Genomic DNA, 24,947 nt, shown 5'->3' on the forward strand with positions numbered 1-24,947 from the left:
AAGCTTTTGCTAGCATAATTCCACTTAAAACTTAGTGAGTTTTTAATAATGATATAATACATTATCTTAATATTTTAGTATTGCATCTTTAAGGAGTGACATAGGGAAACAGTTTAGTAATCTAATAAGGCAATTATAAAACTGGTTTGACTGTACTAGAAGGAATGGATACGGATGATTCACTATCAAAATTTGAGGCTGCATGAAGGCATCTTCTAGGTCAAGTTTTATTTGAAACTCTTCTTGAACATCTGGATGATGGAGCATGAAGTACTAAGGTTAAACACCAGAAAAAACTCCTTAGGAATGCAAAGCTGTGAGTGCTCAGGGACAGAATTCAGAGTGCTGTTGATGAATTGGAGAAGCAATAGGACAAAACTGCACTTGGATAGCAATAATCATTGGTGTAAGTACAAGATACAGGGAAAGATATACCAGATGTACAAGTTACAGCGCAAGGTGTACAAGGCATAGGAAGTAAGTCTTCAAATGTGATTGCAAAAATGAAAGGCACACTCACTTCTCCACAGTTGTGGAGAAAACAGGAGGCAACGGAAGCTAATGTAGTGAGGTTAGATATTAAGAAAAACACCACTTTTCTGTATGTGAGAATATTAATAGCAAAATTGCCAAGAATGCCTCTGAATCTACATTTGTCATTCCTTACAGATGTTTGCTTTGCATATAAAGGAGCAGTTGGCCCTGATTTTGGCAGGTCTTTTGAATCTTTCTAAAATCTTCTCTATTCTTTTTACCCTTAAGTATTTTTTATATATGGTAGTTTGTATAATACTACATTATTCTTGAAATGAAAAGCTCAGAAGTTGGAGGGAAGGGTTTCAGGTGCGTTCCCAGTATTGTTACGCAGCTTATAGGGTGTGAAGAAACCTTCTTTAAAACCTGATTTTCATATCTAGCATAATAGTATTTTAAAATGTGTTGGTTTTTTTTAAACAACTCTGATGATAGCCCCTCAATAAAATTTGTAACACTGCAGCGTAATTTCTCTATACAACTGAAATTCAGCAGAACGTTTTGAAACCCTGTTAAGAGAACTCCCGAAGAGCCAATATAGGAGCTGCTGTTCTATTATGGAACAATACTGGCACCCAGTGGTAGCCTCCTACTACTGCATTCTTTGACGTTGCACTCTGCGTTATTGCTAAAACTGTTCTTCTTTTGTGGTGTCACCGAGTATGAGAAACTTGAACGCTCTCTGCAATTTTTTTTTTCCTTTTAAAACTTTGTCTTTTGTATGACGGGATTGTATAGAAATGTGTGTGACTGGTGAGGTAAAGGAAGGAACGTTCTGATTTCTGTATACACATGTTGAAAATAGCTATATAAAATGTGCTATAAAACTTCTACACTGTTCCATGTGGCTGGCACAGAATTAAAAAAAGTAGAGTTAGTTCAGTTTGTTTTTTCTGCTAATATCACAATTATCCTGTGAAGAGCTGTGAATCTGAAATAGTAAATTTTATAAGAAGGTTTATTAATATTAATTTTCCTTATTTATTTCTTTCCTTAAACAAAGCTTTTCCTTAAAAGAAATATTAATTGTAGAGACGATAGGAGAAAATTACAGAGTATTTCTAGAAAAGTTAATGTGGGATAGAAAAAGGATGGAAGATTGAGAGTTTGTGTTTGTGCATGAACTGTTAGTTACAAATAGAGAAAACAAGTTTTTCAACAAAGTTGGTTGTGAAAAATAAATATTATTAGGCAAGTTGTTTACCTGGTAGGTTTGATTCTAGAATAAAGTTAGTTTAAATGTTTTAAAGTGTGTGTGTGTACATGTGCATGTTTGTCTGCAGATGAAGTATTTGATCCAGCAGTACAGAACAGACAAGCACCACATCTTCCTTCGATAGGGTCAATTCAGTCAGTGTTTCAGACATAGGTGGTAATAATGTATCAGTATAGCAGTCTGTCTGTGTGGGCCGTGTCAGGCCTAATCTGTTCTTGATGAAGTAAAGTAGAAGATAAAATGAGGGAAGTAGAGAGGTGCAGGTGAAATTGGTACTAGAGAGTTACAGCCTTTAGCAATGGGAAATACCAAAAAGGAGAATGTGCATACCTAGAATGTGCCAAAGGGGGTTATTAAATTGCTATCATACTTGGTATCAAGGAGCAGTGGGCAAACAGCTCCCCTGTCATTGATGTAGTATGTTTTTCTGTGTATTACAAAGGAAGAATTACTGTAATCTGTTTTTCATAGAAGCTTATTCAGAACATGTTGACAGAAAAATTGCAGATCTGGATTTTTATGTGAATTGTTCACATAAAAATGCTGATTCATTACTAATGGCTTTGTTTTAATGCTTACTTTGAAGGTAAGAAACTAGGTACTTTCTAAGAGACATACTTCTGACAAAAGCTGTTGCTAAGAGGATTGTACTGCTACATGTCTCAGACAAGTGGAGCTGGGGGGGGAATAGGTGAGAGATACCTCAGGTTTCAGCAAGCATAACATGGAAGAATTGCAGTAGAAACACTTTTTTTCCCCCCCTCTCCTCTGGTCTCCCCTCTCGATAGAATGCTCCACAAATAACCATCTCAACCATTTGCAGCAAACTAATGTGGTTTTTTTTGTTTGTTTTTGTTTTTTTTAATTGTATTAATGTTCTAAGGTCACAAAATCCCTCAGTGACTCATGCAGCATTACTTGCTTTAATTGCTTTGAAATAAATTTAATTGTCTGCATTATCTCAATTTATAGCTTTTGAGATTGTTCTAAAACAACATGCGTGCAACAAAGAAGTTTAGTGAGTACTTTTTTTTTCTTGGAAACCAAAGGCGCTTGCAGTGTATGTTGCTGTAGTTACCAATCCTCCGTGTGGTTTTGTGTGTGTGTGTGTGTGTGTTAAGGTTTTTTTGTGTGGTGGCTTTAAACTTTTTTCAAAAAAAAATCTAAAAAAATATACACCTCTCTTCAGGATGCTTAAGATTTTGGTGGATAGAGCCAAAAATTAAGCTGCCAGTTGGAACACAGTTGTCCCCTTTTTAAGTCTTTCTGACTCATCTTCCAGGGTAGTAGTATCTGCATTTTGTTAAGGAAATAATTTGTTTTGTTGCTATCAGTGTAAGGTATCAGTGGTCAGCTAGTGGCTGTCCTTTGACAGCTTTGTGGAGCTTGGCTGCTTCTCACTCTGTGCTTCTCACCATTTATTTTACTATTTATTTGTTTGCTCCTTCACCTTAAGCAGAAGTGCATATTTCTGATATGTTTGTGTACTGGAAGGACAAAGGGAAATATTTATTGACTGTGGCAGCAGCGTTTCTGTGCCAGGTTGTTCCCCGTGCCCCCTTACCCCTTAAAAGAAGTATGGAGAGCAAGAACTGATGAGGACACTGCTTGTACAGTACGACCAGGGTACCTCTTGGGGATTGGGAGCTCATGAGCTGCATCCAGCAGTGTGCTCTGGTTTGTGGGTGGTTTAGGATTGCTTCCTACCCCTTGGCAATAGGAAATATGTTGGATTAATGTAATAGGATCACAGTGTGGTTCACCTTTCATTATCTAAGGTTGTGATAGGTCATGTTATTTTGCGAAATGGATAGAAGGGGTAATGTAGATGTGAGGTACTTAAATGACTGTAATAGAGACACAGCTGCAGGGCTGTTCTCTTTGATTCTGGAGGAGGTTTTTCCTGTCTTTGGTTTTGTTCAGGGTCAGAATTTTTTTCTGTCGTCTAATACAGAGAACAGAAAGATTGAGTGGCTGTAAAGGTCCTACCTTCAGCATATCACATGCCCTTATTAAGAGCAGATAGAAAAGGGGTCTCTTTCCTTTAATTTCTAATTCAATGATCTGTATGTTGTGGGGGGGAAGGATCATGCCAGATGAAAAGTTATTTGTGCTTGTTGTAACTCCCTCTCCATACTTAGAGATACACATGTAAGTTTTTCTGTATAAATAAACTTATAATAAAACAAATTCCTAAAAATACTATTCCCCCCCTCCAAGTAATTTGTGGGCCTGTAGCAGGAAATACTAAAAACTAAAATTTAGGTAGGTCTAGTAGGAGAGACTGTACAGACAGTGAGGAGAAAATAATTTATTTTAAATTAGAACTTTCTGTAAGGTTGTAAAGAAAATGTAAACATGTTTTGAGTACTCATTGCTTTATAGTCTGTGTAAGAAAGTTATTAGGGCAAAATGGAAAAGACTGACTTGATGTAGACTAGCTCCAAGATTCTATTAAAAGAGAGCTCTGTACTGTGGCTAATTCTGTTGTGCAATGTTTTCTGGTTGTGGTTTGTTTCCCCACCAATTCCTGATGAAATCTGCACTCTTATGTCCTGTTGCACAGAAGCAACACCTGACATGCTACTGGAAAGTTCTGTTAATGTCCATTTTTTTCTCTGAAGTTCTTCAGCATAATTTTTCTGACATAGTTGTTGATCTTTTTTACCGAAAATAATTCTAATCCTGTTCTTATGCATTCAAGTAATTTATGCTTTCATGTAACAAGTATCTATAAAAACCAAACCAACCAACCCCAAACTATAAAATATCCCACCCACTTTGATGTTCACAGATTTTGCTTTTTTGAAGACTGTTTAAATAACCATATTAATCGATCTTCTGCTGAAAACCTTTAGTGTTTGTTCAAATCAAACTAACAGATGTCCCCAATGGCATTTCATGATTGGTGCCTCTGTTACATTGGCAGGGATTTCTGTCAGGTGGGCAATGTTTCTGCTAAGCGTTGTTGTTTAAATTGGCACAAAGTCAGAAGTGAATAGTCTTTTCCAGTGGGTTTTTTTTTATCCTTCTGTCTCAAAAAAAACCCTCCAAAGTAATGAGAAAAACAAACCAGAAAGTTTTTTTTAAATATAAATTTATATGTAAGTTATAAACTGAAAATTTTGACTAAAGTAGAGTGGGATTTTGACAGCTGTGATTCAGTCTTCACTTTGAAGTGAGAAAGTAAAAACATGACTCAGAAGTGAATTTAGTGGCAGCAGAATTGATCTTGTCCTATATAGGGAAAACTTAATTTTAGGTCAGATTCTTGTTTATTCATTCTTTAAAAACATTTTTTTCTTGCTGCAGAACAGTATTTGTTACATCTAAATACCAGGCTAAGTAACTGTAAGAGAAGTGCAATCCCTTTAGCTTCAGTAGAATTGAAGAATGACTCAATTTACGTTGGGAGCAGAAGAGAAATCTTTCCATGACTTGCCTGACAGTCTAAAACTTAGCTTATGGATTTTGTACTGCCCCTAACCCCTGGTGTGGGACTTGTCTTCAATTTTATGCTGAAGATGACAAAAAGTTAACTTGTGGAGCTACGATGCTGCTCTTTCTAGGAGGTCTGTTGGTGTAATTAAACCACAGTTGAAGCCTTAGAGTAGGATAGTGCCTGTTGAATGTATCTGTTCTACTTTTCTCTGGCACAGCGTGGGAATGCTGTTCTGCTTTACCTTCCTACTCTAGCTAACAAGATCTGCTAGTTCACAGTAGTTACCTGAATCTTCACAGGTCATAGTATTCGAGCGAGCTCAGAGTCACTCAGCTGGGAAATCCTGCACTCCTATGCAAGCTACCAAATCTTGCCACCTTATTCTTCTCAAGTGTCTGCCTTTTATATATAAAAAAGGATGGTTTCCTCTTAACGTTTTTAGATATCTCATTCCATGCATGTGGGTTTTGGGTTGTGGGGTTTTTTTGTTTGTGTGTGCGCGATGGTGATGGTGGTGTAGTCCCTCAGGATTTGCTAGATGTCAGTGTCTGACTTTGACTTGAACGTTCGATCCCATCAAGTGTCTGGGTTAGAGCACACCTGGGATCGATAGTCTGGGAACACTGGCAGAGCTTGAGAGAGTGATGTTAATGTTACCTGGGCCTATCAAGTGTACTTGCCTTCAGATGTTTTGCATGGCTTATAAGTTACACTGTGGATGTTATTTTTTCCTAAAAGAAATATGTCTTGAAGCACTCATGAATATTTAAATATTTCTTAATGTATAATAAGCTTTATTTCTTAAGTCATTCTTCTATTCTTTGGGAAATGATTTCTTGGTAAGTAGTGATTCAAATGTTATTTGGGCAAGTACTCTGTTTCAGACTGAGTATCTAGCAAATACCAATTATTTAATGATTGCTGTGATATATTTAAATAAAATGAAGAGCTATACAGAGAAGGCAGATTGCCAGCTGCATAAAAATGAAGACTGGGGCTTCGAATAGCAAATGTCACAATTTCTGACCACTCAAGTTAAAATTATCTTCCTTTTATTTCCAAGTGTTTTTGGAGGTTTGAATAGGTCAGCCCTTGTGAATTGATTAGCTGAATCCATTTAAAACCTGCTTGGTTTTCATATGAACAAGTTTATTGTATGCTTACAGAATTTCTGCAGAAAGATACTGATCCTGGACTACCACCACAAGGGTCACAAATGCTGTTTCCAAATGTGATTGTGGAGGAGATGTTCTATTCTAATTTTAACTTTTTCATGGTATTTGACAGTATTGATCCACTATAATGTGCTTCCATTTATATGAGTGTCTTTGTAGCCTAGGCAAGCAAGAATAAATTTTATAGGATAGCAATGTTAGGTGCCCCAGCCCTTGAGGGCTTAACCATACAGTCTTGCTCTTTAGAAAAAGATGTGGTTGTGTTGTTTGTTGTGTGTGGGACGGGGATTTTTTTTTCTTGGAAGTGCATGAGTGAAATTATAACACTTAAATGAAATCAAGCACAAATAGTTGATCTTGTAACCAGTTTCCTGTAGTTTGGGGGAGCGGAGGGGCATGAGGAGAGCAGTGTTACTCTGAAATAATTGAATGATGCCTTCTGTTACTTTGTAAGTAGAGCTTTTGTGGTTTTTTTTTTTTAGTTTTTTTGTTTAGAAATTATATAAGAAATCTTTTACTCGATTTCATCTTGTTGTAAGGAAACTGATTACATGAAGTAATTTTCCAAGTATTTTTAAATCTGTGCTTCACCAGCACAGAAGATAGAGAGGCATAATCTTATATACAGAAAAAAAGTTTTCCTAATAAGATACATCATGTGATACTGTAATATTTTTTTCTTTAACAGGTATCTTTCAGATGAAGGAATTGAAGCTTGCATAAGTTCCTCTGAAAAAGTTAATACGAATGACATTGTCCTAGTTGCCCTTAATGTAAGTTATGATTGTGAAAACTTTCCTGACAAATCATGCTAAAAATGATATATCTGATGGCTCAAGTGTAGGTTTGTGTAGCTAATTAAGTGTACTGTTGTCTGTGTGATTTACAGAAAGGACAGAATACATATACTTTCTCCTTGTGTGTATGAGTTGTGAATTTTATTTGGAATTAACACCTAATCCAAACTGTGAAGCCTGGAGGAGAAAAATGAATGTAATTTGCACTAGGAAAAAACTTTTTGTTCATGAAATGTAAATCTAAAGTTGAAGTAAAAGCAGTAATAAAGTCAGAAGTGCTATGTACTGACAGGAGTATGAAATTGTAGTACAAAATATTAATTTTTTGGAGATGAATAAAACACCCTTACTTAGTTTGACTTTTGAATGTTATACTCGTTAAAGCATATTCAAACTAATGGTGAATTTTCCTGTGTTGTGTACATATTTATGTAACTACAAACAGGTTTTTTTATTTACTGTAGAAATCTGGATTAGTAATAGTTGTTCCTGCCTACCAATAAATACAAAAATATAGAATATAGAGAAACAACTTAGAAGCAATAAACCTTAATACTTATAAGGACTCGACAAGTGTGCATATGAATTCCTGTTTTTCATAGTTCTAGTATATACGTTGTTGGTACACACTAGTAAGTCTGCTCCTTTTCAGTAACAATAAAAAGAGGGCAGCTACTCAATCCATGCATTTGTTACTTATTTTTAATTTATTATATCAAAATTATGAAGGAGATTTTTGAGAATTTTACATTTTCTTTGTTTAAAACTTCTTAGTCATCCATACTCAAAAATTTTACAACTTGTATGCGCTGTATATGGACTTATATTTTCCAAGGGGAAAAATAACATAGTAGAGCGCTTGAAAAAAGTATTCTTTCCTAACGAAGTTGTGGATGAGAGTTGTTACAGATTATTTTGCTCATCTTTGAGATTCAGCCAAACTGCTGGCTTGAGATGATGCTTTGGAAAGAGTATCCCCTCTGCTCCTTTATTTTATTCTTTGAAGCATTGTGTTCAGTCACTCGTATGTACGCCTGCATAAATTCATGTAATGAATTTGAAAAGAAGTAAAGCAAAATTACAATGCAAAAATGCAAAGAATGTAACAGAATACATGCAGAGGGCAAGCATTTGGTTTCTGGACTGTAGTTGCATGGCTATATGTATCTTGAGAGTGCATTACTACTTTATAAAAAAAAAATAAAAATTAAATACATGCTGGGTTTTCCCCAACATGTAAATTATATGCTGGAACAAGCACTAACATAATCATATATACATATATGTATTGTATTTCAGGTTTGTTTGGTGGATAATTAAAATAAGATAGAAATGTTGCACAAGTACTCCAAAGCCGGTTTTAATTGCTTATCAAATTTTTGTTAAGTCAGTTTTTTTTGATGCCCAGAAGATTAAGTTGCTTGTTAGGTAACTAGGGAATATCAGTGTGGCTTGATTGGCAGGATTTCAGTGAATTTAGATTCCACTTCTTAGAAATTCACAAATTCTTTCCTTGACTGCTAGAGACACATTTCAGGCGGAAGAAACCAAAATGTTAACTGACCTTTTATTTTCTGTGTGAATTGCTTAAATGAGTATGAAATAGACATGAATGTACTTCCAGTCCTTCAGATGTTTTTATTTTGTATAAAATATTGCAAAGACTTTGTAGAAGTTGTGTCCCCTTCTGCTGCTGATTGCAAAGCATTTTGCTGGAGACCGGTCAATTATATGCATATGGAACATGTGGGAACAGTTTATAGGAGCATGTGTGCTATTCGGAGCTACTCAGAGTAAATACACTTGAAGACCATACCTACATTTAGTTTTTTGTTGTAGGGTACCAATATTTCTCATTGAAAAACAGAATAAACCACTTGTTTATGATGTTTTAGATACTAAAATGTAGCACTGCTCAGCTCTAGATTGGAATGCTGAAACAGCAGTCCATTGGTATATATTAATGGCAAGTTAGTGTACAAGCTGTAGTAGTAATTACATTTAGCCCTCCTTTTGGAAGTGTTAATGGTCATGATAAATAAGGAGTGTTTTCACCTTCAGTACAGTAGTCTGCACCAGCCTGTCATATTTAAAACAGCAGGCTTATTTCAAGTAATGAAATTTAGAAAATTTTAGAAAACATTGGTGATTTAGGCTGCACTTCTGTGCTGTGTGGTTTAATACCAGCCAGAAATGGAGTACCATGCTGCTTACTCACCCACTTCCCTGTCCCCTGGAGGGATGGAGTAGAGAATTGGGAAGGCATGTAAACTCTGAGAGTTGAGGTAAGAACAATTTAATAATTAAAATAGGAGAAACCCACAAAATAATAATAGTAATTCTAATAACAATTAGTATGAAAAGGGGGAGGAGAAGGGGAAAGGAACACATGTAAATGCAGTAAAAACGTAATGTGTAAAGTTTAATTGGGTTTTATTCCATTTCCTATTTTCATGTTTGATCTTTTAGCCATCCAGTGCATCCTTTTGTCACACATCGCCCTGATTGGTATGCTTGTCCAAAGTGTTAGGTGAGAAAAGTGTTTCTGTAGAGATTCCTTTGTTCAATCATACAAATTCTTTAGTTTAATATTGTCAGTGGCTACGTTGTGCAGTTGCTGAATAATGGCGTGCAGCTGTCTACCTCACTTGAAAAGAAGTAATCAGACATTTCAGTTAAAAAGCATTTAATGGAAATAAAATTGAAGCTTTTATTCCAGGTATAATTGCAAAAATCATCTAAATCTTTTTGAAGGATTTGCATATGTAAAACCATACAGACTAAAAATGCTTTTCTGTAAGTGCCAGATGGAGAGTGAAGAAAGAAGTTTATTCCTGTTAAACTTTGGAGCTATGTCTAATAATAAAACATTACTTAGTTGTTTCATTTCCTCTATTAAAAGCATTTAATCATCCTTGAAAATGTGCTTAAAACAAAAATTAATTTAAAAAGGTAAAAGACTAATTCTGTGAACTCTTTAATTGATTTTTTTGCAGCATATGCAGTTAGTGATTTATTTTTTTTTTTAAGAAATAGTTGGCGTTATAGAAGAAAAATACCCTTCTTTTTCCTTTTTTTTTTTTTTTTTTTTTTTAAACAGGGTATTTTGGGTTAATATTCTCTTGTCTCCTATATTAATTTCAGACAGATTTAAGAACGATTGGCAAGAAGTTCCTCCCCAGTGACATCAATGGCGGAAAGGTGGAAAAGGTAGACAATATTTTTACTTAACTTTTTTTTTTGTGTTCTGTGATTTCTGTGTAATGACAACCTTCTCTGGTGCATTAGTCTGGTTTTGTCATCATTTCATATACAAAAGAAACTTAATACCTGAGTATGTTGTAGGATAAATATATGAACATATTAGTTTGCCCACTAGGCTTCATAAAGAAAGGACTCTTTCTTTATTTCTCAGCTTTGAAATGCTTAAACGAATGTCAAGAATCCTAGCCGCTTGATTTATCACTCAAAGGTTATTTAACCTGTTTGATCTTGACATGGTATCAGAAGTTCATTTTTTCCCTCTCCTTTGTTCTTGTGAGGGCAGCAAAGCAGGTTAGAAAAAGCCAAGCAGCTGTAAGAAATAAATTTCTATTTTGTAAAACTGAACATCTCAGAAAAAGTGGGAAAATCAATTTAATTTTATAGGATCCCTGTTAAGTTTGCTGCTGTCCCCTCAGAGTATGTGCTTCCTTGTGTTACTGTGTGTCCTTTTGAGGATTCTCATTTTTGTTACTGACAGTACAAAACAGTATATATGTAGGATCCTAAATAAGAAAACAGGGACCATTACTGAATGGAGCTGGATAAATTTCCACATGGGATTGTCTTACAATTGATGGAGATGGAGGACTGGATAAGAAGATTGAATGCTGCAGGAATCTGATCCAATCCAAACTTTTTTGAAAGTTTGGTTCAAGGTATTTCTGTTTCCCAGTTTGTCAGATAGTTGAGAGAGATCAGTCCTTGCAGGCTTTTTCCATTTTTAATCATTGAAGACTGAAAATACAAGGAAAAGGGTAATTTTCTTTCTCTTAGGTAATGACTTCTGACAACAGGGGCAGGAATTTTGAGAAGCTGGAGGAAACAGAACAGAAGAAAACTATGGCCCCTAATGGTCTTCATTAATGAGAAATGTTTGTTTAAAAAACGGCATTTTTTAAATTCTAGAGACGTACATCTGTCATTATCATTAAGGAGCCAGGAGTTTTTACATGTGAACTTCTAGTGAAATTACTGTTTTTATTTGGATCACAGATCTTAGCAAATTAGTCAACCTCCCCTGCCCCCAAAAGCCCAAATCAAAACAAACACCTGCAAACTGTTTGCTGAAGGATGATAATACTTCAGGTTTTGAGAAGTAATGATTGCACAGAAAAAGTCAGTGTTTGTCTCTTATTTATAGTTTTTAGTCCAGACTGCTAGTGTACTGACTCTGCTTTTTTTTTAACTCCTGTTTCCTTTTTTAAGTAAAATTAAGCAAATCTGACTACTTAATATATGCTGCTATTAAGCTTGCAATGTATATAAATACTTTATGTTACTGTCATTTATCAACACATATTTCTGTATTTGCTTTATATGCAAGTAAGGATACGGTTGAGACAGGAGTAACTTCTAAATATAATCTCTCAGTAGAAAGCAGTTATTTGTGGTTCAGCAATGCTTCAGAAAACAATATAAATTACATGCTACTGTTTTTCCTGTCATCCAAGACTAGGTTCAGTATTATTTAACTTGAGAACATATGTATTTCCATATTGCATAGAAAATAACTTATTTTGTATTAGTGGCAAATATTTGCATAAAAGCTGAGATGATGTCCTAGTGTGAAACGATGTGGGTGTTTGACCGTTTATAGGTGGTTATTAACTTCAGTATTCAATACACAGAAATGTTGTATTCACTCATTTGTCTGTGTTACGTAGTTTTAAAAAAATCAATATTACCAGCATTAGCCACAAGATGGCCACATTTGCATAGGATTTGAAAAAGCTGAACCCTCCCATTTCCATCTAGATGGCTGCTATATACCATAAATACATGTTAAGTGTTCTTAATGCAATAAAAATGCAAAGGAGGCTATAAAGTTATAATATATGATTTAGTAATGCTGTTACTTTTAAGGCATAACTGATTTTCTTCTGAGTATTTATGTTTCATTACAATGGAAACATTCATTGCAGAAGAAGCATTCAGAAAGGATTTCCTTTCCGAGCTCAGAGACATGCTAAGAGTACTGACAGATGGATGATAAGCAGTTACAACATGAGTTACCAGTGATTCTAATTCCTGTTTAAGGTTACTCATACACCTCCCAATTTCTGTCTCATTACTTTAATACAACTAACTGTGCTTTGTTGCCTTTTAGTGTCTCTTTGAATGTGGATTTTGGTTTTCTACAGGTGTGCTTTTTTTATATTTTGTTGTTGTTAAAGGGATGATCAGATTTGCTGTTCCAGTTACAACTGACTAGCATTTAAAAAAAACCAAACAACCCTCCAATCTTGAGGTGCTCATCTTTATCTTCCAGTGAGAGTGATTGCTATAACAGATCTCCTGATGTAACTGTGTTTGAAACTCCAAGTGTCAGAAATTATCCTATACATTTTTAGTTGTTTGTTTCTTTTCTAGTTGAGATGGCTTTGTCAAGACTATGCATGTGGTAATGCTGACAGATCAAACTAAGTTGTAGTCTTTTTAGAAACAGCTCTTTGCCAGCTTTAGGTAAGCTGTGGGCCTTGAGCTCTTCACCTTGATGAGTGTTTTGATTGTGTTCTTAGCTCCTAATGCCTACTTCAGAAGCTTTTAAAAAGGCATGATTTTTGAGAAAAAGTAAATAATGTTAGATACAATAAGCTAAATATTTGTGAGAGGCTGACTAGTTTTTGGTTTCAGACCACACTTCGAGTGTGTCAAAGCAGTGCCCATAGAAGATGGTCCAATAACAGTCTTGAAAACAGTAGAATATAGTCTAGTTGCTATATTGCAAAACTGGTTGAAAATTACTCACCAGTTATTGGGCATTGCATGAGATCTTATCTTTAAGGTAGAGATCTAAAGAGATAGATTTATTAGAACATTGTTTTCTACGTTGATCACATTGGCAAGTATGCTTATAGATATTTTGTGGCTAGCTTTATCTGGAGCATCTCCCCTCATTCTAAGGATGGCAGTAGTTGCTTAATTCCTGTTTTTGAGCTGTAATGTCTTAATTGGCAGGCATTGAGGCAGGTGTAAGTACTGTTTGGAAAGTACTGCTACAAAGTAGTTTTACTGACATCCTGGATTTCCTGGAAAGGCTATTGATTCGTTGTAGAAAGAGGTAGTATTTCCATGTTTCCAACTGTTGATCAGTTAGTCCCCTCCAGTCCGTGTGTGTAGTTAATAATTCAGAAATACTTTTTTTCTGAACATGACATGATGTGCTTAGATTTGTTTATTCATATTGAAGTAGCTTATAAGCTAACTGCATGACTGAATGATCTTTTAATTAATTTAACCTGTGTCCAGAAAGAGCTGAGTATATTTTATCATATGATATGTAGATATTTGTTTGCTTCTGGTTTTGTGGTGGGTTTTTTTGTTTGTGTGTTTTTTGGTTTTGTTTGTTTCTTTTTTTTCCCCTTTCAAAGAGTCATGTATGTTCTGGAATTAGCACTGCTAGGTTTTGTGGATAAAGAGGAAGGTGACATGGTATGTCTCAATGACATTAAACTTCTATTTCTAGTCATTCCTCTTATCCCTCTTTCTGCTGTTTCACATTTCAGACTCTGATTTACCCAGCAGTTTTCACATACATTAATGTAAAACCTACAGTATAAATGGCATTATGTAGTATAAGATATTATTATTATTATTACATTTTTCACCTTGAAAAAGGAGACAGAGCATTAATTATGAGATTAATGATGGATAAAACTAGTGTTCATTCCTCAACTCATTTAGCCTATGTTATGTACTCTTATTTCCATCCTTTAGACTCTAAGTAGTTAAAGCTTAGTGCTTCTTTTATGGCACATAATATTTCTTTATTATTCTACTGTTTCTTTTATTTTAGTTTGTTTTTTTTTTTTTTAAACAATTATTAATTAGTCATCTGAACTGCTTTTCATAGCATTCCAGCCTTAATGTGTGCAGTTGCTGGTCCCGTTAGAAGATACTTCTGGAGAGAGCAAGCTGCAGCTGTACTATTTGGAACTTTAGAATGAAGGCATTACCTCAATAATACAGTTTTGTATATAAGAGAACAGTTACAGGATCACAGAGTGGTTGAGGTTGGAAGGGACCTGATGAGGTCATCAGGTCCAACATCCCTGCTCAAGCAGGGCCACCTAGAACTGGGTGCCCAGGACCATGTCCAGACAGCTTTTCAGTGTCTTCTAAGGTGAAGAGTCTGCAATCTTCTTGGGCAGCCTGTTTCAGTGCTTAATCACCTTCAGAGTAAAAAAGTGTTTCCTGTATTTTGCTTTGTGCATTCTCCAGGCTGAACAGTCCTAGTTCTCTCAGCCTTTCCTCATAGGAGAGATGTTCCAGTCCCATCATCACGTCTGTGCCCCTTTGTGTCTAACCTTGGTGTCCATCCTGTAGGAAGTTTGGTCTTTTCTATGAGATCCATGAAAAGATTAGACTCGATGAGCCATTGAGTTACACTGCAGTGGTCCATCAGTCAGTATTTTAAGAGTTCTGGACTTCACTACTGTCTCCATTATGGGCTGTTCGTTAGGGTTTCTGTATCTGTGAATTTAATTTATTACTTTTTCATCCTCTCATCTGTTTCATATGCTGAATAGCCATTAACTTTTACAAAACGTTGTAAAATGTACAAATCTTTATAAAACCATTAATTTTTACAAAACACATATCCTTTCATTCCAGGTATTATTACAGTTTTGTCAAATGAAATCCTTTTTTTTTAAAGGGTAGGGCTTGTAGAAGTGTTGAAAGAACCCATTTTAATCATGATCCAAACATATTGTCCATTCTGAGAAGGAATTAAATTGATCTAGCTGATGTCGTGACATGTTTTTTCTTCCACTTCCTGCAGGGAGGAGCTGGACCCTAGCTGATGTAGAAATTGTTTGATGTATTCAACGTAACTGTATGAACTGTTCAAATTATTCAAAGTGTTAGTAAGGGAACTGCAAGTTGCATTTTTATAATGGGAAGTGACACAAAACCTTAATCGTTGGGATAGAACCAGCCTTACTACTTAAGATACTTGGTAATTTACTAGAAATTTGCCTCACCATTCTCTATATGACATTCAGCACCTGACTGCTGAAGAAGTTTCAGATTGGCTGACTCTGATTAAATGTGTAAGTTTACCTGTTGACCATAACTGATCTGATTTTTGTTTGTTAATTTATATTTTTTTTTCCTGCCATGATTCTCACAATGGTGCTTTAAAATAGTCCACACAAGGAGGACTGGCATAGGCCTTCTGGATTCACTTGGAATCCAGTGATGGTTGTCCTCCTCCTGCAGGAAGACTGACTCCTGTTTATGGTGTCACTATGTGCTCATTTTATGTGGTGAGAGGGGAAATGAGCTGAATTGGAACTGGGGGATGTTGATGCTCTAACGTCTTGATTAAGTCTATAAAAATAGTTGTGTTAATGTGGTACGTTTGAGGAAACTACACACTTTCATTCTTCTTTTACACCTATTTTCCGAAGTGACATGTAATTTTCTGTGTTAAGGAAGCAGAAACTACTGTCCAAGCTCAATGCATGCACAGCTCTGCTTTATTGTAGTGCATGTTTGACGCTGCAGACAAAAAGCCCTGAACGTACTGGCTTGTATGTTCATAGTTAGCCTAGCCTGCGTATCTTTGCACTCCAGATTTTAAGGGATCTACCAAACAATTGTTTAAAACCAAAAGCAAGTACCCAGAACTAGAACCTGCTCAACATTTGTGAAAGAAATTGCCACTGTAGTAAAGCTACTATTCAGCTGGCTGACAAACCTAGTTTGGTTAACTAGAAATGCTTCTTAGTTGCCTAGTGTTTCTTCATCTTTGAAGACATTGTATAATGTTAAAAACTATTAGTGTTAATTTATGACAAGCATAAATTTTTGTTGAAGCAACTAGTGAGCGTGGCATTGTGGTTCATTCACTACTATAGAAAGAACCTTTCCATACAAAAATTTAAAGGGAATTTTTTTTGTGTGGTGGCTTTGCTGTAGTTAATTGATAGAGGAGGGAAACTTGTTTTCATAGTATACTTTAGTTTATCTGGTTTTGCTTGTGTTGAAATAAAGGGGAAAAAATTTCAATGTGTATGAGAAACAGAACTGGTCTTTTAATTGTTATTGAAAGAAATAATGTTCAGTCAGCATTTACTAAAAATACTGCTGTTCTTATTTATGCTCTTTTCTTCGAACATTCAGGATTGAAGGAAAAAGATAAGAAAGCTTCAATTTTCAGTAGATTCCAAATAAAGGAGTTCTTCAGCTTTTGAGTAATCCTCCATCCCAATACTGTATTTTCCATGGTTTGATTTGAAGTCATAGACAATGCAGGTGCCTTCAAATTTTAAATTTACTTGAAAGTGTCAAGAATAGGAAAATCAGAAAATTTAGCTTATATTACTGGCTATTGTCTCAAGATCACAAAACCATGTAAGAAGTGACCTTTGTAGGATGCTGCTTTTGCTCCTTTTAGTGACTGTTTTCTTCCTCCTCCTAGTACAATTTCATGCTTTGTTGATATTCCAAAGTATTTTCCTTTTTCTTTTGTTCTCATCCTAAATAAAGTTTCTGTTTCCTTATCTTCTGATTTTTCTAGTTTCACTGCTTCTGTTCCTTTACTAATTTCTTTCTTCTTTATGTATGTTTACCTCCTGGTTATCTGCTCTCATTTAGCGTTATTCTGGGCTACCTGCTCTGTTTCTCAAAGGGAAGAAGCTGATGAAATGTGCACTTTTTCATCTTTTCTGCTGTCTCTTCAGTACTGGAAATCACTTGAGCAGTAACAGATTATTCATTTTTGTTTCTCATGGGGATTAGAATTACTTTGTACTCAGCTATAACTGAAATGTGAAGTGGATTGGTCAGTTCATTTTGGCTTTTTCTTTGTGTTGTGGTTTTTTTTTTTTCTCAACATAAACTGTGGTGTGTAAAGTGGAGCATGCTGCATTTTTAGGTGACGTCCCTTGAGGTTCTTACGTTCTGATTGCACCTCTGAAGAAGCTGTGTTTCTACTTAGTGTTTACAAAGAGATTGTACTTGAAATGTATGCTTGATGCAACCAGTCTTCAGGCCTATTTTTTTTTCTTTCTTTAGAACGTTTTGTCAATGAGACAGTGTGGTACAGCATGTGAAATCTTACTGGAACTGCATAGTATGTTGGAAGTGATATTATTTGTGGGTTGGTTTGTTTTGCCCCAGCTTCATTAACTTTTTTCCATAATTGGTATTGCAGAGATGTATGAAGTATCACAACTGTGTCTCTAAAAAAGCTGGTTTTGTTATGCTTTAGAATATATAGTGTATGAGTAATAGATATTGGACATGACTGCCTGATCAAATTACACTTCTCTTTGCCTGGGGGCATCTGTTAGTGTGTCTAGGTATTACAGTGTGTTTGCTTAATGGTGTTAACAGTTTTGTCTTTTCTGCTTTGCATATGTAGCTGGAAGGGCCATGTGTTCTGCAAATACAGAAAATACGCAATGTTGCTGCACCAAAGGATAATGAAGAATCTCAGGCTGCTCCCAGAATGTTACGTTTACAGATGACTGACGGACACACAAGCTGCACAGCTATAGAATACAGTAGCATGTCAAAAATAAGGTGAAAAACGTTTCTTTTCAAATTTTACTGTGATACTTAAATGTCCTTTAAATAATGAAAGTGTCTTAGTGATATCTGGAAAAAATTGCTCGGCAAAACAAGCTTCCTTCTCAAATTCTGTACATAAAGGAGGACCTTGAATTCAGCATGCAAAGGTGTATATGAATGTAATATACAATACCGTGTATGCTGAAGTACATAATGGAAGAAAGTGGATTTTTGCAGCTATCTGCTGAGTCTGTGTTGACACAGCTTGCAGCATTTTCAGTGTGTGCAGACTTGACCCAAATTCCCAGTTTTTAGGAGTAGCAGAGCTTTTGCCTGACTTTGGTAGCAGGAACGTCACAGATCTGACATACCTAAGTTAGTGCAACTAGTGCTGCTTTACCATGGGCAAAGCTTTAACTTGGGTTGAATTAGTAAATATTTCTTCAATTAAAAGTGAAGACCAAGAGCACTAATTACTGTTGAAGATGGGGATTTTTTGTGTGTTTGGTTATGAAGGTGCTGAAAATTCTCTTTATAGTGTTTAGTCTCTGGAGTCATGGTGCACTTTGCTTTAGTTCAGATGACAATGTAAAAAAAAAAAAATAATCTTCCTCTCTCTGCTAGCTGCAACAGTTAGATACAGATATACACTTCATTTTTTAATATCATATTTTACTATTAAAATGCTCCTTCTCAGCAGGAGCCAGCTTGCAGTTTAGTGTGGTGCTGTCTTAAAAGGTAGAACACTTAATGATACTTTAATTTTAGCTTCAGCCAGCAGAACTTGGAATATCATATTCCAATGTGAATATAAAGAGAAGAGCAAACAGGCTCCTGTGTAAGTAGATTCTAGATCACAAAATAAAGAACAAAACCCAGAAGGAGACATAATTTAAAAGGTTTTAGATAAAATTTCAAACAAGTCAGAGAACTCATCACTCTAGTAATGGTGTGAGCTCTTTTCAAGTAATGTTGTACAGAAATTTAATTTCTGCTGTGTGTGGTTATTTCAGGTTTGAAGTTAGACTGTTAACATGGAATAATACGCTGTTTCAGTACATAGTGTTTCTTTAAATAAATAAACCCTGAAGTTTTCTTTTCAATGGAAAGTTCTTAATGGTTAGGGTTTTCATTTACCCTACCCCTCCTTTGCACAATTTTCATTTTTTCTATATTTCTTGTCTTGTCTAATTTTTACAATCTCATTTTCTTTGCTTTTATCAGAACAATAGTGAAAAGCCATTAATATTGCTAAGGTTAATGCCACTGGTGCTGAAATTGGCTTACTCCATTGTGAATGTTCCTCACCATGTGGTATGGTCCTGTGATTCCAACAACAGATTTAGCATATTTTAAAGAGCTCATTGTGTCTCAGTTGAAAGGTTACATCTGACTGTGTCCTGTTTCTCACAAGAACAATCAGTTTCCAGATTGTGCTGCTTGTCTTACCTTCCAATTATGGGTTGGAGATGTGTGATTCTTTTATGCATCTGCTGTTGTTTTTCACTGGTTAGATTCACATGACAAGAAGGCAAGGCACCTCCTTTTGGGAGGTGACCACAGAGAGCATCCATATGTTTTAAAATGATAGAGTAATGAGAGAAGCAGCACTGCAAGATGCATACTTTTTGTATTTATTGTGGTACAGTCCTGGCTGTTAGTAATGTATAGAAAGCTTCTTTTCTAACAGCTCTTTGTTTTCTTCTGAGTTAAACAGCTAAAACAAATGAGATCATTAACCGTCTGGAGATCCTCTATTTATTAACTATAAATACAACCTAGGATGAGGAATTTACTCGTAGACAACTAGCTTTGAGATATCTTCTGTTAGTCTAAACTAGTCATATCCTTCATTTGGTATTGTTAAATTGGATTTTAACCAAACAGACAATTTGCAAACATTAATCTCTGTTAGAATCTAATTTGCAATATGGCATTTTTGTGTGATGAGTAGGAAGTATTCCAATAAAGCTATTGAAAAGTACTGTGCATACTGAAGGAATTATTGCAAAGGTTTTTGATGCTTATTTTTTATTATAAAATATGACAATGTTGGAAGTATGAGAGACTTCTGTATGTTTTTGGTAGCAGAATATTAATAACTGTATTTGAAACATTTGGCTTTGTTTCTGCTTCTAGCCTGAACACTCCACCTGGAACAAAAGTTAAGCTTTCAGGAATAGTTGAAGTGAGAAATGGATTCTTGCTGTTGGATGACAGTAACACAGCAGTTCTTGGAGGTGAAGTGGAGCATCTGATAGAAAAGTGGGAATTACAAAGGGTGAGGTAACACCACTGGAAATGCTTGTCTTGCAGGATGCATATTACATTTAATGATATCAACCTTAATGTGTTGACTGTGAATTTTCATGTGATGAGCTTTTGGAACTTCACTGTCCCAATAGTTTTAGGGATGCAGCCAAATATATGTAAATTAGGCCTTATGTATAGTGTTGCAAATGAGGAAATGATAAGTGGCCCTCCGTGGGAACTGATTGATTTCATAGTCTGCAGGGACTGAAAACATTAATCAAATGTATAAAATTTATTTTATTACAGTCATGGGTGGTTGCTTTCCTAAACAGTATGTTCAGTACCAAAATATGGTGTGATGCCTTTTACTATTACCATCTGCAGGCTCTGTATTTTTGAGGCAAAAAAAAACCAGTTAGTGTGTGGAAAGCATTGAAGTTGTTAACCTTAAGTATGAATTCTGTATTGCAGATTTTATCAGTTCTTTAGGTAAATTTGTGATTAGAAAGACAAATTGGAGGGTATAAAATCTTTCAAAAAGCTATAAATACTTCTAAACATCTTTGCTCTGTTTTAGCTTGGTTCCTGTTTCAATAGAACAAAAGTTGCTGCAGGAAGACTTTTCCATACATTTTCTCACAAATTCCTAGGGCAGGAAGTTTTGACCCTGCTGCCATCAATCCTAAATACTTGTCAGATGAACTCTCACTACTACTACCAAACATATCTCTCTATTTTTACATCTGCATCTCCAGAACAGAGTAGCTGCTTATGAACATGATGGTCATTTCTGTGTAAAGTACTACTTTTATTGTTGGTGATGCTGAGTTTGGCAAAGTTGCTTTTGTTATGGCTAGCCATCTTTGGTGTTTGTTTGCATCTTACAAATTTGAGCAAACTGGCCCAAAATCTGTTTGAACATTTGGGTTACACAGTGTCCATTCTATTAGATTCTGGCATCCTTTTCGTTCTTTTGTAGTTGAAAATACTTTTTAAAAAACATTCCTGGTTTTAAGTGAAGCTGTCTGATTAAAAAGAAGTTTCTGGGGCCAACAGCAGAAACATCCCATTTTATTGGTTTTTAAGTCTTGTGAGTTCTCTCTCCAGTCAAAAAACACTTAAGTTTTGAGATTGATGGGGACAGGAGAGACACACATAGAACTAATGTGTCCTGAAGGATGACATATAATTTGTAAGGGAAGGGTCAGTAGAATCAGTTAGCTTTCTTGGTGATAATTTGGACAGTCCTCATTTTTGTTCTTTCCAGTCTTCAATAAATGAATGCTACTTTATACATATTAATTTGTTTTTGAGGTCAATGTCAAGAAATAATTTGAAACATGTTCTTTACAAGAAAGCAAATAATTTAATAACATTGGAGTGCTGCTGACTACAGCAACTCTCAGCACTTGTTAGCCAGTTCTGTTGGCTTTATGTAATGTTTAAAAGAGAGGTAAGTAAATTTTCACTGATTTACTCTGGTAACATTAAGTATAGAAAGGTAACTATTGCTTATTGCTATCTGCTCAATTCTCTGGTTCCATCTTGCAGTTTGCCAGAGTATTGTTTTCTTTTTCTCGTTGCCCAGCTGACAGCACATGGTCAGGTTCCCAGCATGAATGTGGCTGTGTCAGAAAACTTGTGGGTGACAAGAAATCAGTTTGGACAGGTGAACTGTGACCACTGGAAATCGTAGTTCAAGTTCTATATCCAGACTGACAGCTAGGCATATAGGGCTCAAACAAATCTATAGAAGTGAAGTGCTACTTTCATAGCAGTTTCCTTATGAACTCTATGTTTCTGTCTTGTTCAGAAAGCTTTACAGAGGCAAACGGTTGACAAATAAGCAAGACTGTCAACTCTTGATGATATTTAACTTAGGACATTGCCACTCCTTGTTTAATCTTGCCACTGAAGCTTAAATGAAATGCTAAACTGTGGTAGCATAAAAATAAAGAAAAATTGTATTTGGGTGACTACTTGAAATTACTTGTTTTGAAGCCAGGTTTTTTTCTCTCCACTACAGTGTCTGAGAAGTGTTAATTGGGCTTCTTGTGTAGGTGATGAAATAAATGTCTTTTAGTAAAAAAGTTAGTGCTATAAAGTCAAATAGTATTGCAGAACTTTAGAATTGAAGTTGTTTATCCAGTCTTAAATTATTACCCTTGCACCTACCTGTCAGCTTCTAGTTGTGTAGTTGCATTACCTTACCGTTTTGTTCCGTTCAGAATGACATTTGAAATTTGCTTTTGGGAAGAATCAAGTTTTAGTAATGGGAGACTCACGCTAAAATATAGTGCATGTGGAATGAATGTGATATTATTACACTGCATGTGGAATGAATGTGGTATTCCTTGTAGCATTCAATTTTACCATAAGCTAGTTCTTGCCTAGAAATTTCGATTTTTTTAAGTGTCGCTGTTTAAGTGATGGTCAATAAATAAGGAGTTAATGAGAATGTTCCTGTGTGATCTTCTAGATTATTTGGAAATATAAGGAAATATGTCATGGATTTCTTTAGGTGCGAATATAGTTCCAAATAACTTGTCTTTCATAGTTTTCTGGTGGTGATTGGTGTTTTAGTCGGTAAGAATTTAAGTCAGTGAGGATCCATATCTGCAAGAGGTTGCTGGCACCCTTCTTATGAAGGAAGAGTACTTTGTATTGCTATTAATCAGAATAGGAGGTCATATGTAAAGTGACGGTTGAAGCAAATTTTGCTGAGATGATTGGGGAGACTGGTAGGCTTTTATATTTTAAAAATGCATAATCCGTGAAATCACATTTTATCTGAAAGTAAAGTTCTCTAGTATACTTAATGATTCTTCAATTTTAGTGAAGGTGAGGCTAAATACTGAGTTTGCCTTGTGGGAAAAGGGGGTAGTTTATGTATACTTCAAAATTCATATTAGAAAGTCTGAGGGTATAACAGTATATAATATCTATAAGTTCAGTCTCCTATTGTAAGCCTTTGTATCTTAAGAGAGTCCCTCGGAAAATTTTTTAATGTCACAATCGAAATACAGCAGAAAGGGAAAGGCATGCTAAATGTATTTTAAAAGAGTTTATTCTAAGTGGTACCTGCTGCTGCTGTGCTATGGGCAAATTTAACCATAAGGTTAAAAAAATACTGTTGCCAGTTTGCTTTTTATTTGGTGCAAAGTGAAATTTAATTTCCAGAACAGTTGTTCTCACTTCTCAGCTGGCTACCTGAGAGGAAGGTGTCAAGGCTGTTTTTTACTATTAGGCAGAGTTCTTTCATTTTGGATAACAATTTTATGCAATAGATTGTTATTTGATGATTCAAATATATGATTCAAAAACAGCTAAATGTTAGTAAATATGGAGTCTGTTCTTAAATGCTTTTTAGCTATTTGTCAAATTACATGTTTGAGCAGTAGTTTGAAACAGTCTTTTTCTTGTATGTGTTTCCTTCATTCTGATTTGGGAAAGAAAAGAAATAAAGGTTGACCTTAAACTTAAACATGTTCTCCCTGATTGTAGGACATGAGGAATTAACGATGATCAAATGTTTGAGTTCTTAGGCTATCTTATAAATATTTTTATTATAATTTGATTCAGTGCTGGAGTTTATTCCAGAATTGCCTACATTTCTCTAGATCCAAACAAAACAAAAAGTGTAGTAGGGTTTATTGGACCTAGCGTGCCTACCTTGGGTCAGCGAAGCGGCTTCGCCATGAAATCACTGTTGAACCCTGCTGCTTCATTTAATAGATTACAGAAGGTTATGAGTGTGCTACAGTGGTCAGCCCTTGGTTAGCTCATAATTCTAAGGCAGCACTTCAAGTGATGTGATTGAAACTAAAGCAGAATTTTTTTATGATTTATGATTATTTTATTTTTTTTCTTGACCCTTGAAAGGAGCCATAACTAATATAGAAAATGGCCTTTGGTTCCTGAATGGAAGTAGTTAACTTACAAAAAGTGGACCAGAAATTTTGATTTGGGTATTGATTAGCCAAATTAATCTCCCATACTATGTGAGAATTTCGTAAAATATTGGGTTAAAGCATATTCACATTTATACTACAGCTCTCACCTGATGGAATTAAATCAATTTTACATCAGGATAATAAATATATAGGTAAATGGTTAAATAGAGTCTTAAGTAATCGAAACTTTCTCTGCTGATGGGGTGTAGTAAATGAAGTATATAATCATGCATGCGTATCCTAGTGGGCAAGGAAGGGACAACAAGAAATGAAGATGATAAAAGAGATGCATTATACAGAATGCAATTTTGAAGCATTAAGAACCCGATAAAAGAGATGCATTATACGGAATGCAATTTTGAAGCATTAAGAACCCTGTTCTTCCTTTTTCCACTTTTGAAACAAAATATTTGTGTAATACAAAATAACCAATATATTGATTTCAGTGAATTTCACTCTTGCAGGTTGCTGCTGTTGCTACAGTTTGTAAAGAAAGAAAAAGTGTATCAACTATGAACAGATATTTTAATGGAGTTTTTTGGGTTTTTCTGTTTTGTGGTTTGTTTTTTTCTTTTTTTTTTTTTTTTTACTGTTGGCAACTAGTAATTTGTATTGTGAATGCTTTATTTTCAGGCCTATGTTACCAATTACCTGATTGTGGCTAAGAGTTTAGAGACATCTGTAGCTCTTATGTATCAGTAATTGTTATGTTTATTGTTACGTTCTTTGAGATTCAAAGATCTGCTGATCAATTTAGCACAGGCACTGTATTTCTCATAAAGCCATAGGGGA

At 35.2% G+C, this 24,947-nt stretch overlaps 1 protein-coding gene across 3 annotated transcripts in view; it reads left to right on the forward strand.

Annotated features, from left to right (window-relative positions):
- Positions 1 to 24,947, forward strand: part of TDRD3 (tudor domain containing 3) — a 110,321-nt gene that overhangs the window by 37,197 nt on the left and 48,177 nt on the right. For 2 of the 3 annotated variants that reach the window (XM_037375857.1, XM_037375858.1), the window contains exons 2-5: positions 7,056 to 7,140; positions 10,309 to 10,374; positions 17,801 to 17,961; positions 20,089 to 20,230. In XM_037375857.1, the coding sequence (XP_037231754.1) occupies positions 7,056 to 7,140; positions 10,309 to 10,374; positions 17,801 to 17,961; positions 20,089 to 20,230 (454 nt within the window). Of the gene's footprint in view, positions 1 to 7,055; positions 7,141 to 10,308; positions 10,375 to 17,800; positions 17,962 to 20,088; positions 20,231 to 24,947 lie in introns of those variants that run through there. The other variant, XM_037375859.1, reaches the window with a different exon arrangement.

The sequence above is a fragment of the Falco rusticolus genome, chromosome 2 (assembly GCF_015220075.1).
Source record: "Falco rusticolus isolate bFalRus1 chromosome 2, bFalRus1.pri, whole genome shotgun sequence".
Lineage (NCBI taxonomy): Eukaryota > Metazoa > Chordata > Aves > Falconiformes > Falconidae > Falco > Falco rusticolus.